Source organism: Sus scrofa, chromosome 12 (genome assembly GCF_000003025.6).
Source record: "Sus scrofa isolate TJ Tabasco breed Duroc chromosome 12, Sscrofa11.1, whole genome shotgun sequence".
Lineage (NCBI taxonomy): Eukaryota > Metazoa > Chordata > Mammalia > Artiodactyla > Suidae > Sus > Sus scrofa.
In genome coordinates, this window is record NC_010454.4 from 22,364,116 (window position 1) to 22,380,541 (window position 16,426).

The following is a 16,426-nucleotide window of genomic DNA, read 5'->3' on the forward strand; positions in this document are numbered from 1 at the left end:
CATCTTCTGACTTTATAATCTGGATTCCACATTCTACACCCTCGTAGTTCTTTTCCAAGAGCGTTTGCTTGAGGATAGCCTAAGCGTATTCATGTACGTGTAATCTATGTGTAGTATGATAATGTCTGGTTTTTTTTAGCACAAATTGATAATTTCCTTCTGATGGATTCTTTACAGAAACACACCAAGGAGTTCCCTGGTGGCTCAGTGGGTTAAGGACCTGGTGCTGTGACTGCTGTGGCACAAGTTTGATCCCTGGCCTGGGGACTTCTGCATGATGTGGGCATGGCCAAAAAGAAAAAAGAAAAAAAAAAAAAAAGAAACACACCAAAAGTCACACCCAAAGTGAAATAATATGTTTCATCAATTCCAGTAGAGCTTCATTTTTGGAATCAGAAGTGAGAGGGCTTGGGATAGGAAATTATTTTTGGCTTTGCTGAAATGATTCATAGTTTCAAAAGTTTCCACTTTTAGAGGATTTAGGCCAGCGGGTGGGTTGTGGAGCCATAGGGGCAGGGGAATACACAGAGTTGGACAAGTGGAAATTGGTTCTCTTGGGTGATCAGCTAGGGTTTCCACCATCCTCAGCCTGGTGGCTCTGAAATGCCCTTGGGTGTTAGGACATGGCACAGTGAGGTAGGGAAGGGAACTGCAAATTAGGAGGCCTTGCTTAGTAGCTGCATGAGGGAGAGGCCAGCATAGAGGGCACAGAGATGGGGGAGAGTGTCTGGGTCCCACGTATACTGGGGGCCTGATCGCTGCACTTCCAGGCCACTCAGCCCCACGAGGGCCTCTGTGAGGGTCAGTTCCTCTTCCCCAAGGGAGGAAAGCAGCTCAGGTTGCAGGGGGAAAACACCTTCTTTATCCTGTAGGAAATGCTGTTCCATCGTGCTCTCCACCTGGAAGCCCAGAACCAAAAGAGCATGAAAAAGAAAGATCTGGAAACCTTTCTTCCTTTCTCCAAACTCATGAAAACCACAGAAAGAGGACTATCTTTCTCTTACTATCACTCCTTTTGTTACGTTACATTGCAACTCCATCTGGGCCTTTTAACCACCCTGTACAGGGGGCACCCCATTTATTTTTAGACCCATTTTACAGAGGAGTGAATAGAGGCTGACTCAGATGTTCAGATTTGCTCATGTAGACAAAAAAAAACCCAAAAAAACAAAACAAAAAAAGGTGTTCCCGTTGTGGCGCAGTGGAAACAAATCCGATTAGGAACCAAGAGATTGTGGGTTCGATCCCTGCCCTTGCTCAGTGGGTTAAGGATCTGGCGTTGCTGTGAGCTGTGGTGTAGGTTGCAGATTCGGCTCAGATCCTGCATTGCTGTGGCTCTGGCGTAGGCCGGCGGCTACAGCTCCAAGGGGCCCCCTAGCCTGGGAACCTCCATATGCCGCAGGTGCAGCCCTAAAAAGACCAAAAAAAAAAAAAAAAAAAAAAAAAAGATTTGCTCATGTCACTCAGTTGGGAATAAACCAAGCCAGAATTTTCTGTCTCTTCGGCCAGGATCAGGCTGAAAGACCCAGGTGATGGCCCCGAAATGCACTTTTCTACCCCTAGTTGCAAAAGAACGAAGAGGAAGCAACATGGAGAGAAATGAGAAGTGGGCATGAGCTCTTGGGATGAGGCAGAGGCCCAGCAAGACGGTTCTGTCTGTCATTAGGCTTAATTGTATCTTTCCCTTCAAACTCTCCCCCACATCTGCCATTTTTGCTCACCAACTTTAGCTGCACCGGTAGGATGTTCTTCTCCATGGATTTTACTAGAAGCTTCTGTTGGGCTTCACTTAGCTCTGGAGAAAAAAAAGCAGAGAAAGAGATGTGTGGTGTTGGTCCAAATGGGTGTACTTCCAGAATTTCAGTGTTAATTGAGTCATATATTCATCCGGGGTTGAATGCCTGCTCCGTGCCAGGCACCTTTGCTGGGTGTGTTAGATAAAAATTCATCCTCCCTTCACTGGAGAACTTCCAGGCTTGTGGGGAAGACAAAGAAATTCGATTACAATGTAAGTTCTCTTACGGGAGCGTAGTGGAGGGGTCTACTTTGGTCTTGGTGCTTGAGGGCAGGCTTCCGAAGGAACAAGCACCTCAGCTTCCATGTGAAGGAGCAGAGAGTTTTTCTTTTTCACTTTTTTGCTTTTTTTAAGGGCTGCACCTGAGGCATATGGAAGTTCACAGGCTAGGGGTCGAATCAGAGCTACAGCTGCTGGCCTACACCACAGCCACAGCAACATGGCATCTGAACTGTGTCTGCGACCTACTCCACAGCTCATGGCAGTGCCGGATCCCTGACCCACTGAGCAAGGCCAGGGATCGAACCCACATCCTCAAAGATATGGATTCGTTTCCGCGGCACCATAACAGGAACTCCCCTGAGAGTTTTTCAAAGTTGGCGAATGCTTTTTGCAGAGGGAAAATGAGAATTCAGGGGCAAGATCAGAAGGTATTATCCTCAAATTAAAGCTAACAGACATCAGAGTTCCCACTGTGGCTCAGCAGGTTAAGAGCTCAACATAGAGTTGTAAGTATGCAGGTTTGATCCCTGGCCTTGCTCAGTGGATTAAGGACCTGCTGTTGTCATAAACTGTGACGTAGGTCTCAGAGGCAGCTTGGACCTAGTGTTGCTCTGGCTATGGTACAGGCCTGTAGCTGCAGCTCCGATTCGACCACTAGCCTGGGAACTCCCAAATGCCACAGGTACGTTGTAAGAAAAAAAAAAAAAAAAAGCTAACAGGTATTGATATAAAAATGATGAATAGGAGTTCCTTGGTGGCTCATCAGGTTAAGGAGCTGGCGTTGTCACTGCTATGGCTGAGGTCACTCCTGTGGCGCAGGTTTGATCCCTGGCCCAGAAACTTCTGCATGCCCTGGGCTTGGTCCAAAAAATGATGAGCTTAGCTAAGATGCCAAAGGTTTAAATATGTGACTGATTGAACTAGGGTTATGGCCCAACCTCTTGGCAAGATGAGGCTGCGGGGACCAAGTGAATCCTTAGGAATGAAACCAGTTTTGAAAGATGTGGGGAGTTCCCGTCGTGGAACAGCAGAAACGAATCCGACTAGGAATCATGAGGTTTTGGGTTTGACCCCTGGCCTCGCTCAGTGGGTTAAGGATCCCGTGTTGCCGTGAGCTGTGGTGTAGGTTGCAGACGCGGCTTCGATCCGGCGTTGCTGTGGCTCTGGTGTAGGCCAGCGGCTATAGCTCCGATTCAACCCCTAGCCTGGGATCCTCCATCTGCCACGGGTGCGGCCTTAAAAAGACAAAAGACAAACACAAAAAGAAAAGAAAGATGTGGATGTAAACTACTTACCTGTGACATAATTTGCCCAGCATGTATGGATTTACTCATTCATTCATTCGTTCATTCATTTGGGAATTCACTTAGTGACCCATTCCCACCACTGAAAAGGCAAGTGAATGAAGCGCTCACTCCCCGCTTACCTGTTAGAGCGCCAAGGAAGTAGAGGACCGCACCCATAGCCTCCTTTGATGGTAGGACATCTTTTGGGAGGGCCTCCAGCGTCACTTCATGCCCTTTGTCTAGAGCCCCTTCTAGCTGTGGGGAGAGATGGGTGACAAAGATGACACGGGTAAAAGACCCAGCCCAGTGTCTGGCACATAGCAACTGCTTGAGATGTTAACTATTTCTATTTCCTCATTTCTTTCTCTCTCTCTCTTTTTTTTAGGGCCATACCTGCAGCATACGGAGGTTCCCAGGCTGGGGGTCAAATCCGAGCTGCAGCTGCTGGCCTATGTCACAGCCACAGCAATGTGGATCTGAGCCGCGTCTGCGACCTCTACCATAGCCCACGGCAACGCCGGATCCCTAACCCACTGAGCAAAGCCAAGGATCAAACCCGAGTTCTCATGGATACTAGTTGGGTTTGTTACGGCTGAGCCACGATGGGAACTCCATTTCCTCATTTCTTTTCCATGCTATCAAATCCTGAAATGGATTGGACTCCTGAGTTCCTTGATTGCTGTGCCTTGGAGTTGAGAAAGGGGAGGTTGAGCCCCCTTCCAATGAGGGTCCGGCTGGCCCTCTGCCTGCCTTCTGTTCATCCAGAGGGAGCATGTGTTTTGGGGGAATCTGCATGGGTTTGCCCTTCTCCAAGGGGGCACAGGGAGCAGTGGCGCCTGGCAGCCTGCGGGTGGGGTGGGGTAGGCACTTGACCACCCTCGGGGACCCTGGCCACTGACCACTTCTGCCAGATCTGCCAGCTCCGCACCGGCTGCGCCACCCACAGGCACGTCTACCGAAAGCCTTCTGCCTGCACCCACCACCCTTCCAACGGGGCCTCACTGTGAGCTCCAGGTCTTGTAGCTCCTTTTTCTTCCCAAGGAGTTTGCTGAGGGAGCAGAGCAGGGAGCTCCTTCCTCTTGGGCTCAGCTTCTCCACTTCCTGGGTCTCCCTTTCAACCTCTTCTTTTAGTGTCCTGAAGTCCTCGTGTACCTCCCCTGTGGGCACAGTAGACATGGCACCCTCCCCATCAGTTCAATCCCCACTCTCCCTGCAGACCTCCTTCCCGCAGTCCAACTCAGGGCCCCGGGCTCTGCTCTCGGCTGGAGACTGGCCTCTCTCTCTCTCTCTCTCTCTTTTTTTTTTTTTGTATTTTCAGGGCCACACCCAGGGCATATGGAAGTTTGAATCGGAGCTGATTAAATCCAGGGGCATGGGGGTGGATCAGGACAGATTGATCCTTGGCCTGACCCTCTGGGGGCCTGGCATCCTAGGAAAATGTCCAGCCCCCTTTAGAAAGACTGGCTTTCTGGAAGTGGCTCCAGCCCCGGCACCTGGGACTCAGCATTTGTCCTCCCCTCCCTTCAACCCCTCCCTCCACGGCCTTCCTTGCCAAAATCTGGGGAGAAACACAAAATTCCTTACCAACATCAGATGCCTGGATAACTGAGGGGAAAAAAAAATCAATTAGAATGTAATCCTCCAAAATAGTAGCCATACCCAGGGGATGAGACAGGAATGGAGGAGGTTAGGAAATATATCCTGTCTCCTGGGGTATCCCAGCCTTCTTTATTTTATTTTATTTTATTTTATTTTACTTTACTTTATTTTATTTTATTTATTTTTTTTAGGGCCATACCTGAGGTATATGGATGTTCCCAGGCTAGGGGTCAAATCGGGCTGCAGATGCCAGCCTACACCACAGCCACAGCAATGTGGGATCCGAGCTTCATCTTTGGCCTACACCACAGCTCATGGCAACACTGGATCCTTAACCTACTGAGCGAGGTCAGGGATTGGACCTGTATTCTCATGGATCCTAGTCGGGTTCGTTAACCAGTGAGTCACCACGGGAACTCCCTCTCCCAGCCTTCTTAAGGATACTCTTGTTCCATTCGTGGAGGCAGGAATAGAGCAGCAGAAAAGCTAATAGGTTATGAAAGGGGGCACCTGGATTGGCTTGTCATCACTGTGACTCTGCAGCTCCCATCCTGGGTGCCAGGTGGCCGAGATGCAGCCAGAGAGTAACAGGTTATAGGGAGTTCCCGTCGTGGTACAGCAGAAACAAATCTGACTAGGAACCATGAGGTGGCGGGTTCGATCCCTGGCCTCGATCAGTGGGTGAAGGATCCAGCGTTGCCATGACCTGTGGTGTAGGCCGAAGATGAGGTTCGGATCCTGCATTGCTGTGGCTGGGGTGTAGGCCATCAGCTACAGCTCTGATTAGACTCCTAGCCTGGGAACTTCCATATGCTGCAGGTGCAGCCCTGAAAAGGCCAAAAAAAAAAAAAAAAAAAAAAAAAAGAATGACAGGTTATAGTTACCAAGGCCTTGAGGACAGAGATGGGAGGGCTCAGACCACCCAGGCCTCTTTTCCAAGACTTTCCCCTTCCTCTGCTTTTTCCTAAGCTATTGGCATTCCTGCAACAGTTCAGAGACCACAGTTTGCTAAGATCTGCTCTGCCACGTTCCTGGTCAGTCCCAGAGAGAAGGGAAGAAAAAAATTGGAGTTTTAAAACTGTCAAGAAGTGGTCCCGTCGTGGCTCAGCAGAAACGAATATGACTGGTATCCATGAGGATGCAGGTTCAATCCCTGGCCTCGTTCAGTGGGTTAAGGATCTGGTGTTGCTGTGGCTGTGGTGTGGGCTGGTGGCTACAGCTTCAATTTAACCCCTAGCCTGGGAATCTCTGTATGCTGCGGGCATGGCCCTGAAAAGACCAAAAAATAAAAATATAAAAATAAAAATAAAACTGTCAAGAAAGTTGCAGTAGAAGGACAGGAAGCACTTACGGGTGAACTTCTCCTCTTCTGGCCTTTCTGAAGACAGAAACAATGCGCATATGTCAGCAGAAAACCTCTTTGTGCCTTTTTATCTAGAGCAGTTATCAAGGCAGCTTAATCAGTGATCGATTTTATTTTATTTTATTTTTTGCTTTTTAGGGTGGCATCTGAGGCATGAGGAAGTTCCCAGGCTAGGGGTCGAATTGGAGCTGCAGCTGAAAGCCTAGGCTACAGCCATAGCAATGCCGGATCCTTAACCCTCTGAGCGAGGCCAGGGATAGAACCTGCATCTTCATGGATACTAGTTGGATTCCTTACCACTGAGCCACAGTGGGAACCCCTTCTCAGTGATCATTATAATCATTATAAAAACAGAATGATATTAGCTCATCCGCCCCTATAATTTGGGAACAGGCATTGTCTCCAGGTCTTATTTCTGCTTTCGATGGTTCCTTTGGGTCTCTCTATTTCTCTGTCTCTCTTGGGCATATTTATACGCCTCTATCTGCCTTTCTGGAAGTTGGGGATAAATACTTTTCTTCTTCTTTTTTCCTTTTTAGGGCACACCTACAGCATATGGACGTTCCAGGCTAGGGGCTGAGTTGGAGCGGCAGCTGCCAGCCTACACCACAGCCACAGCAACGGGGATCTGAGCCACATCTATGGCCTATGCCACAGCACATGGCAATGCCGGATCCTTAACCCATTAAGCAAGGCCAGCGATTGAACCCACATCCTCATGGATACTAGTCCGGTTCTTAACCCACCGTGCCACCATGGGAACTCTGAGGATCAATATTTTTAGGGACTTGGGAAACAAAACCAGGGGGCTCCCTGGAGGATTGTGGTATACTCTATCGGAGGGGGCAGGCTTTCAGCAGATAATGTCAGGGGTAGGGGAGAAGACGTGCAGAGCAAGGAAGCAATTTCACTTACCTCCAGGAGGGAAGGTTTGCATGTTATCGTTGCAGATATGCGGAATATCTGTAAGAGCAGGAGAAGGGAGGGGAGGACTCTTAACAGCAGCCCCACTTTTCCTTGTCTAGTCTCAAGCCCTAGGGCTCTGCTAAGGGCTAGGGTCATGCCCTTGAATGCCTTAGAATCCCTTGCTCCACCTCTGTTGCTGGAAGTAATCTTTTCTTCCTCTGTAAATCCTTTCCTATGATAACTATTTTCTTCCTTTTCTTTCTTTCTTTCTTTCTTTCTTTCTTTCTTTCTTTCTTTCTTTCTTTCTTTCTTTCTTTCTTTCTTTCTTTCTTCCTTCCTTCCTTCCTCTCTCTCTCTCTCTTTCTTTCTTTCTATTTGCTTTTTAGGGCTGTGCCTGCAGCATACGGAAATTCCCAGGTTAGGGGTCCAATCAGAGCTACAGCTGCCCACCTGCCTATACTACAGCCACAGCAATGCTGTGGTACCCGAGCCGTGTCTGCAGCCTACACTGCAGCTCTCAGCAATGCCAGATCCTTTAACCCACTGAGCGAGGCCAGGGGTCCAACCCATGTCCTCATGGATACTAGTTGTGTTCCTTACCACTGAGCCATGATAGGAACTCAGATACCACTATTTTCTACCTTGCATTCTAGTATTGGGGTCTGCATCTGTTTCCTCCATCAACTACAGACTTCTCTTTTTTGGCCATGCCTGTGGCATGCGGGTGTTCCCAGGTCCAGGGATTAAACCTGCACCCCAGCAACAACCCAAGCCACAGCAGTGACAACACTGATCCTTAACCTGCTGAGCCACCAGGGAACTCCCCCCACAGACATCCTGAGAGCAAAGTCTGTGCTTGCTCATCTTGGCACTCCCCTCCCCCCGCTGACCCAGTGCCTAGCCCTCAGGAGGTGCTCAGAACCTGGGAGTTCCTCACTCCCTCTCCAGAGCAGCCCCAGCAGTGCTGTCTCTGGCAGCTGGACCACAGTACAGTACCCTTCACTCATTCCCTGACATTGCTGCAAGGGGGGACCAGGATGCCCTAGCAGTGGTGCAAGGAGGTCTTGCCTTGAGGGGAGAACATGCTTACCCCACTCATCTCTGCCTTTGACCACCAGCTGTCTCACTCGAAAGGCCAGGATGCAGCCCTTGGGGATGGTCACAGCCTCCTTGTGGTTTATGGATCCCTAGGATAAGACGAGGAGGATTTGTGATTCTGCAGAGATCCTAAGGGCGAGACATTGGGAGCAAGGGGCTAGGAGGCCAGGGGAGGGCCAGGCCCGAGAGCCTTTGGGGAGATAAGAAGTTGGGGACGCTTCAGCGGTGTCCTTGATTGCCTTCCCCCCAGAGGAGTGAGCTTCAGTGCTCTTCTGCTCGTTTCCGCTGCTCATCCCATAACGACCCGTTTCTCTCTTCCTGGTTCAGACCCACGAGGGAACTGGGCAGACCTGCTCCATCTGCTGCCTGTCCACCCCTGCCTCACTTTAGAGCGTCCATCCAGGCCCTGGTTCCTTCTTCCTCTTCATTGTCTGTCCCATCCTCACCTCCTTCAGGAAGCTTCCATGACTAAGCCCTACTCCTGTTCCCACTCATCCTTTGAATATTTATATAATACAGATAGAGGTATGTAAAGCATTACTTGTTTACAGTGAATTCGCCATGCCTACGCTCTCTGGCCTTGAACCTCTGTTGCCTTCATGGGACCGAGCACTTTCTGACAGCAAGGATGTCTCTGCTGTAGATGGGGGTCGGTGCGAGGGAACACCCGTGACTGGGAGTTTCTTGTTCCCTGATATGTTCCCGTGGCATTGGGCACGGGGGTCTACCCACCTGGGTGCCATTGACCAGAGAGAGGATCTCTTTCTGGCCAGCTGGGGTCTGGAGGTGGAAAAGCGGGAAGAAGGAGTGGGTCCTTTTTTTTTTTTAAATTTTTATTTATTTTTTGTCTTTTTGCCATTTCTAGGGCCGCTTTTGTGGCATATGGAGGTTCCCAGGCTAGGAGTCGAATCGGAGCTGTAGCTGCCGGCCTATGCCAGAGCCACAGCAACGCGGGATCCGAGCCGTGTCTGCGACCTACACTATAGCTCATGGCAATGCTGGATCCTTAACCCACTGAACAAGGCCAGGGATTGAACCCTCAACCTCATGGTTCCTAGTCGGATTCATTAACCACTGAGCCGCGATGGGAACTCCCAGTGGGTCCTTTTCAGTGTCCTGCATGGACACTGATGGGGCAAAGTCAGTGCAGCCTCTGGGATAGGCTGTGTGTGTGTCTATCTGTGAATCAAACCTGTAGCCCCAGCGGGGCGAAGAATGGGAGGGAGAAGCAGCCCTCCGCCTTGCCAGCCCTCTGCAGAGTGACCTCCTGCACCGTCTCCACCACCTCCATCACCACATACAGGTTCTCTCCTCGACTTCGCATCTCCTTGAGGAACGGGTGCTCGGCCATCAGCTTCCTGTGGCAGGAGATCCATGAGGGCACCATTTGAGAGCATCTTCTCATCTGGGCCATGCCCTTCCCTTTTCGCCCGTCCTCCCCAGGAGCGAGGCATGGCGGGGTCAGGGGAAGCGTGAGGACTCTGCAGTAAGACTCTGGTTGAAACCCAGCTCCGCCGCTCACGGGCAGGGCAGCTTCCCTGAGGCTGGGTTGCCTCATCTATAAAGTGAGGTCAGAGTTCCCGTCGTGGCCTAGTGGTAACAAACCCGACTAGTATCCCTAAGGATGCGGGTTCAATCCCTGGCCTCACTCAGTGGGTTATGGATCCAGCATTGCCATGAGCTGAGGTGTCGGTCACAGATGAGGCTTGGATTCCTTGCGGCTGTGGCTGTGTAGGCTGGCAGCTGTAGCTCTGATTTGACTCCTACCCTGGGAACTTCCAAATGCCATGGGTGTGGCCCTAAAAAAGACACACACACACAATTATAGTTGATTTACAATGTTGGGCCAATTTTTGCTGTACAGCAAAGTGACCCAGCCATACATACATATATATATATATATTCTTTTTCTTTCCTTTTTTTTTTTTTTTTGCCATTTCTTGGGCCGCTCCCGCGGCATATGGAGATTCCCAGGCTAGGGGTCCAATCGGAGCTGTAGCCACCGGCCTACGCCAGAGCCACAGCAACTTGGGATCCGAACCATGTCTGCAGCCTACACCACAGCTCACAGCAACACCGGATCCTTCACCCACTGAGCAAGGCCAGGGATCAAACCTGCAACCTCATGGTTCTTAGTTGGATTCGTTAACCACTGAGCCACGACGGGAACTCCTCACCTGTGTGCTTTTGTAATGCCATTCTCCTAGCCCTGCTTGTCCATTTCTTTTCTTTTCTTTTTGTTTCTTTTCCTTCCTTCCTTCTCTTTCTTTCTTTCCTTTTTTCTCTTTCTTTTTTGTCTTTCTAGGGCCTCCACAGCATATGGAGGTTCCCAGGCTAGGGGTCTAATCGGAGCTGTAGCTACCAGTCTACGCCACAGCCACAGCAATGCTGGATCCTTAACCCACTGAGCGAGGCCAGGGATCGAACCCACAACCTCATGGTTCCTAGTCAGATTCATTTCCACTGCGCCATGACGGGAACTCCTCTTTCTTTTTTTCCTTCCTTCCTTCCTCTGTCTTTTTATGGCTACACCTGCGGCATATGGAAGTTCCCAGACTAAAGGATTAATCGGAGCTGCAGCTGCTGGCCTATGTCACAGCCACGGCAATGCCAGCTCAGAGCTGCACCTGCAACTTATGCCACCGCTTGCAGCAACGCAGGATCTGTAATTCACGGAGCAAGGCCAGGGATTGAACCTGCATCCTCATGGATACTGATCAGGTTCTTAACCCTCTGAGCCACAACAGGAACTCCCGCTTGTCCAATTTCCACTCATCTTTCAAGGCCTAGGTCACGGGCTGCCTCCTCTGTGAAGTCTGTCTTCATTTCCCCAGACAGAAGTCCCCTTGACCTGCCAGAAAACTCAACCACAGCCCTCCTGGGGCATTTATCACATCTTGCCTTAGCTTATGGTTACCATATATTTTCATATTTCCTATATATTTACTCTATACTATATATTTCGCCCCCCAGTCCGAGAACACGCGGGTCTTGGACAAAGATGTTCCTGCACCGCCCAGCACCTCGGAGGCGCTTTGCACTCAGGGCGGCTGCAGAATGTTTATGTCTCAAGGCCCAGCCCTTCCTTCCTGCCTCCCCAGCCCTCACCTCCTTTCAACCACTGCTTAACTACTTAAAAGTCACTTCACCTGTAAAGCAAAACAGCTGAGGAGCCCAGCACAGATGTGGCATCTGCCACGCCCCTGGCACTGCTGGGGCAGCCTTCCCAGGGCTGCTCGGTGTGGGTGTGGAGCTGGGCGAGGGCTTCCTTTACGGGAGCAGAATGCTGTGCTCAAGACCCCTCCCCTGGTAGTGTATTTCATGGAGTCTGAGGGTAGGAAGGAACCTTAGGGACTTTCATGTAACACCATCAGGGAAGAAAACTGAAGTCTAAAGAAAACAGGAGTTCCCACTGTGGCTCAGTGGGTTAAGAACCCAGCAGAGTCTCTGGGAGGAGGCAGGTTCAATCCCTGGCCTTGCTCAGTGGGTTGAGGATCTCGTGTTGTCACCAGCTGTGGCAGAGGTCACAGATGCAGCTCAGGCCTGGTATGGCTGTGGCTGTGATGGAGGCTGGTAGCTGCAGCTCTGATTCGACCCCTTGCCTGGGAACTTCCCTATGCCGTAAAAACAAAAGCAAACAAAACACTGAAGTCCCAAGAGGAGAAGTGACCTTTCTAAGGTCACACAACACGTCGGTGTGAACACATCATCTTTGTGTGTGTGATGATGGGGAGCTGGCACTAGAGGGGATGGAGCGATGGGTGTGGGGTGAGGCAGTGGTTAGGAAGTGGCCTGGATGCACCCATAGGCTGGGAAGGTCACCACATAGGAAGGTCCTTGCCCTTTAACTCAGGGGCCGAAGTACCCTTCCCACGCCCCGCTCCCCCTACCCCAGTAGCCCTGCGCCTTGCCCAGTCTCACCTCTCCTGGTGCAAGGTCTCCAGAGCCTTGGGGGCCACACTGAGTGTCTGGACCTCCAGCGTGCTGTTCTGGGACAGCCCCGCCGTCCCCGTCACCTTGACTGTCTTGGGCACGTCCACCTCTCCCTCCACTCGGGCATCCAGCATATTCTTAAAGCCGAAGTTCCCAGAGTCTGTTGGGTCTGCGGGAGGGAGAAGAGCAGGGGGCTGGGCGGGGAGGCCCCCCTGTTCCCCGCCTCCTGCGGGAACATTGGGCTGGAGGACTCCTAACCTAGGAACAGGGAGCTTTGGGTCCTCCTCGTCGCCTGGTCCCCTCCCTCGGTCCCCAAGCCACGGCCAGAGGCTGACCTGAAGGTGAGCTGCCGGGTTCAAGCACATCCAGGAGGGTGTAGTCGGTGCGGATGTACCGGGCTCCCCAGAAAAGCGTGCTCTTCCTCTTCCTCAGCACCAGGCAGAAGGGGTGGAAGCGCTTGAAGTCTATGAGGCTGTCCAGGGGTGTCAGGTCCCCCCGAGGGTTTAGTTGTCTGGCCAGGGCCCGGGTGACATTTTCAAACATGGTCATTGTCTCTGTGGGGGGAGGGAGACCGGTGTGTGACAAGGTAGGAGAGCAGAGCCTCCTCTGTGGAAAGAAGTCGCCAGGCTCTGGGGGAGGGGGTGCCCCTAAAAACGCCTGGATTCTTGGAACATCAGGCCTGAAAGGAACCAGAGGCTCCTCTGTTGTTTTTTTTTTCTCTAAGGGCTGCACCCAAAATGCGTGGAAGTTCCCAGGCGAGGGGTCGAATCGGAGCTGCAGCCACCGGCCTACACCACAGCCACAGCCACACCAGGTCCGAGCTGCACCTGTGACCTACGCTGCGGCTTGTGGCAATGCCAGATTCTTAACCCACTGAGTGAGGCCAGGGATCAAACCTGCATCCTCATGGATACTAGTCGGGCTCTTAACTCACTGAGTTACAGAGGGAACTCCAGGGGTCTCCGTTTTGTGATGAGGAAATGAGGACTTAAAAGCTAAAACCGTTCACACTAGAGACACCCCCCTCTTTGCTCCGTCAAGGGCTCTTTTCTCCCTCCCCGCTCACCTTCTTCATGGACGTGGAGCCTGCCTGGAGCATTTCATTAGCTGTGGTGGGAAAGCTGCTCTCACACAGCTAAGCCCACTTGTCCCCCCCAGAGACTGTGACAACCAGGACCCCGGGAGTCTGAGGGAGGGAGGCGGCCACCATGGGTGGGAGGCAGTGCTGTTTTGCCCAGGTGCCTCTTCCTTGGGTGGGTGGGTCACCTCCCTGTACCCTTACCTCCTTTGTGCCCCCCTGGCTCAGAGGGTAGACCCACCTCCCTCCAGGCACCGCCCAACAGAAGCAGGCACTCTGATGCTCTTTGCCTTTGCTCCTCTGCTTGTAGTACCTCCCTCCCCATCTGAAGAATCCCTACTCATCCTTCAAGACTCACTTCCAGTCATTCCTCTGGGACTCCTCCCCCTCCCCCTCAGGCAGCTGGTGACTCCACCCCGTGTTCCCGAAACGCTGTGTACATACCTCTCTTAAACACCTGTCACCTGCTGTGATCTGATCACCTGAGTCTCGCCTACTCCACCGTGACTTCCCAGAGGGCAGGAAGTGGGTCTTAATCATCTCTGCGGCCTCAGCTTGGAGTTCCCGTCATGGCTCAGTGGTTACCGAACCCGACTAATACCCATGAGGATGCAGGTTTGATCCCTGGCCTCGCTCAGTGGGTTAAGGATCTGGTGTTGCCATGAGCTGTGGTGTAGGTCATAGATGTGGCTTGGATCCAGCATTGCTGTGGCTGTGGTATAGGCTGGCAACTGCAGCTCCGATTTGACCCCTCGCCTGGGAACCTCCATATGCTGCAGGTGCGGCCCTAAAAGGACCAAAAAAAACAAAAACAAAAACAAAAAAGAATCCAACTACAGCAGCTCAGGCCGTTGAGTAAGCACAGGTTCGATTCCAGGCTCGGCGCAGTGGGGTAAATTTCCTGTGTCGCCGAAGCTGTGACATGGGTCATAGCTGTGGCTTGGATTCAATCTCTGGCCCAGGAGCTTCCATATGCCATGGGTGCAGCCGTAAATTAAAAAACAAAACAAAACAAAACAAGACAAAAAACCATCAAGGGAATGAATGAATGGGGCCCTGGGAGCCTGGGAGACATAAGCTGGGGTGAGAGGGTCCTGGAGAGCGTGGAACCTGCAAGAACTTGAGGTTCACAGTCTCTGTCTTTGAGCTTCAAGCCAAGGTGCTCTGGCTGGGCAGCCAGCTGGCATAGCTGGATCGCCCCAGGGGTGGAAGAGTTCATGCCAGCAGGTCTGGAACCACCTCACGCCCCTTGTGGGCACCTCATAGCATCAGGGAAGCCGGAGGCACATGCACAGGTTCATGGGGCTGTTCTGCCAACCACACAAGCTTCAGTGTGCTTCCAGCACCCTGATTCCTGGGATGGCCTGATGGGGTGGGACAACTTCCTGAGCAGCCGAATGCAGCTGGGAAGGGCTCAGGCGACTGCTGTATGGTCTTCATCAGAGAAGTGCTCACCTCTCCAGGGCCACTGCTCCCTTCTCTCCCCGAGGCTGGTCAAGGTTCCTACTGCACTGGGCTCTCCCGGCCTCCTAGGCCCTTCTTGTTCCACTCATGTTCGTGTTCATTCCGAGAACACCCCAGCCTCCCCCGCTGTCATCAAGCCCTTACCAGGGAGCTCTTACCAGGGTGTTCGGTCTGGTCCAGCAGCTGGGTCTGTGGCTGCGAGAATGACTCTCCCTCACCAGAACCGGCTGCTCCTTTATGCCTCCGTGGAGGCAAGGATGTAGGCTTCCGGGGACCCCGCCTGCCCCAGTGACCCCACCCCTCTCCTGCTCCACTTCCGGGAGAACAGCATCAACCTGTTCCACGCCGGCGCTGCCCCAGGCCCTGGGCCCTGGCCTCCTGAGGGCTGAGGGGGTGGGTCAGGTGCATGCCAGGCAGGTGCCAGCGTGGGTGGGGGAGCCAAGGCTGAAGGAGAGGTGACCATGGAGGCTTGGCTTGATGGGCTGAGAGGAGAGGAAAGAAGGCACCTTGGAGGGGGCTCAGAGAGAGGCGGCGGGGTTGGGGTGTGTGTGTGTGTGTGTGTGTGTGTGTGTGTGTGTGCGCGCGTGTGCGCGCGCGTGCATGTGTAGATGGGGAAGGCTTCTCTTCCGCCACGGTCATTAGGAAGCATCTAGGATTCATGATGAGGTCTTGCGGGCGTGACGCGGGCGTAAGAAATCCTGTGTGTCTTCCGACCGCAGCAGCAGCAGGCAGCACAGCTGAGAAGTTGTTCTCCCATCTTTCCGCGTGTCGGCCCGCGTATGACCACGCAGCCCATGTGGCTTGGCTCCAGGCACATATTCGCATGTCTGTGTAGCAGAGATGGAGCGAGATCACTTGGTTCCTGTTGTCTCCTGTTCAGCGTCTCTGCTGCTTCTGGAGCAGCGTACATACACACCCGTATCCCTAGGCAAAGGCATGGCAGAGTCAGCGGAAAAGCCCAATGCGCCCATCTGCCGTGCGAATTCACATATGTCATCATCTCAGGTCTTGCTCTTATTTTTTAAAATTTAATATTATTATTATTATTTTCCTTTTAAGGGCACCAGTGGCACATGGAGGTTCCCAGGCTAGGGGTCTAATCGGAGCTGTAGCCACCGGCCTACGCCAGAGCTACAGCAACGCGGGATCCAAGCTGCGTCTGCAACCTACACCACAGCTCATGGCAACGCCGGATCGTTAACCCACTGAGCAAGGGCAGGGATCGAACCCGCAACCTCATGGTTCCTAGTCGGATTCGTTAACCACTGCGCCACGACGGGAACTCCCCCGGAACGCCTCTTTTTATTTCATTTATTTATTTTTTACAATGATTTTTATTGTTTCCATTCCAGCTGGTTTACAGTGTTCTGTCAATTTTCTACTGTACAACAAAGTGACCCAGTGGCACATACATATATACATTCTTTTTCTCACATTATCCTCTATCATAAGTGACTAGATATAGTTTACCTTTCATTTTTAAATTGAAAGAGTTGATTTACAATGCGGTGTTGGTATTAGGTGATGAGCAAAGTCATTCAGTTATGAATGACAGTATATACACATATGTCCATATTCTTTTTCATATTCTTTTCCATTATGGTTTAGTACAGGTTATTGAATATACTTCCCTGTGCTCTACAAAAAGACTTTGTTATTTATATATTTTATTTTATTTTATT

At 51.7% G+C, this 16,426-nt stretch overlaps 1 protein-coding gene across 3 annotated transcripts; it reads right to left on the bottom strand.

Moving 5' to 3' along the window:
* GSDMA (gasdermin A) lies at positions 342 to 15,008 on the bottom strand. 3 transcript variants are annotated; one of them, XM_003131497.3, is made up of 12 exons: positions 14,903 to 15,008; positions 12,538 to 12,756; positions 12,191 to 12,371; positions 9,462 to 9,627; positions 8,262 to 8,358; positions 7,181 to 7,228; positions 6,254 to 6,280; positions 4,888 to 4,908; positions 4,306 to 4,460; positions 3,444 to 3,558; positions 1,722 to 1,795; positions 342 to 899 (listed from the first exon to the last, which is right to left on the bottom strand). In XM_003131497.3, exons 2-12 carry the CDS (start codon positions 12,749 to 12,751, stop codon positions 657 to 659), a joined length of 1,341 nt encoding a protein of 446 aa, XP_003131545.1. In that variant the 5' UTR covers positions 12,752 to 12,756; positions 14,903 to 15,008; the 3' UTR covers positions 342 to 656. The 3 variants fall into 3 exon arrangements, with proteins under 3 accessions (XP_003131545.1, XP_013835119.1, XP_013835135.1); XM_013979665.2 differs by having other exon boundaries at positions 14,889 to 15,008; XM_013979681.2 differs by lacking the exon at positions 6,254 to 6,280.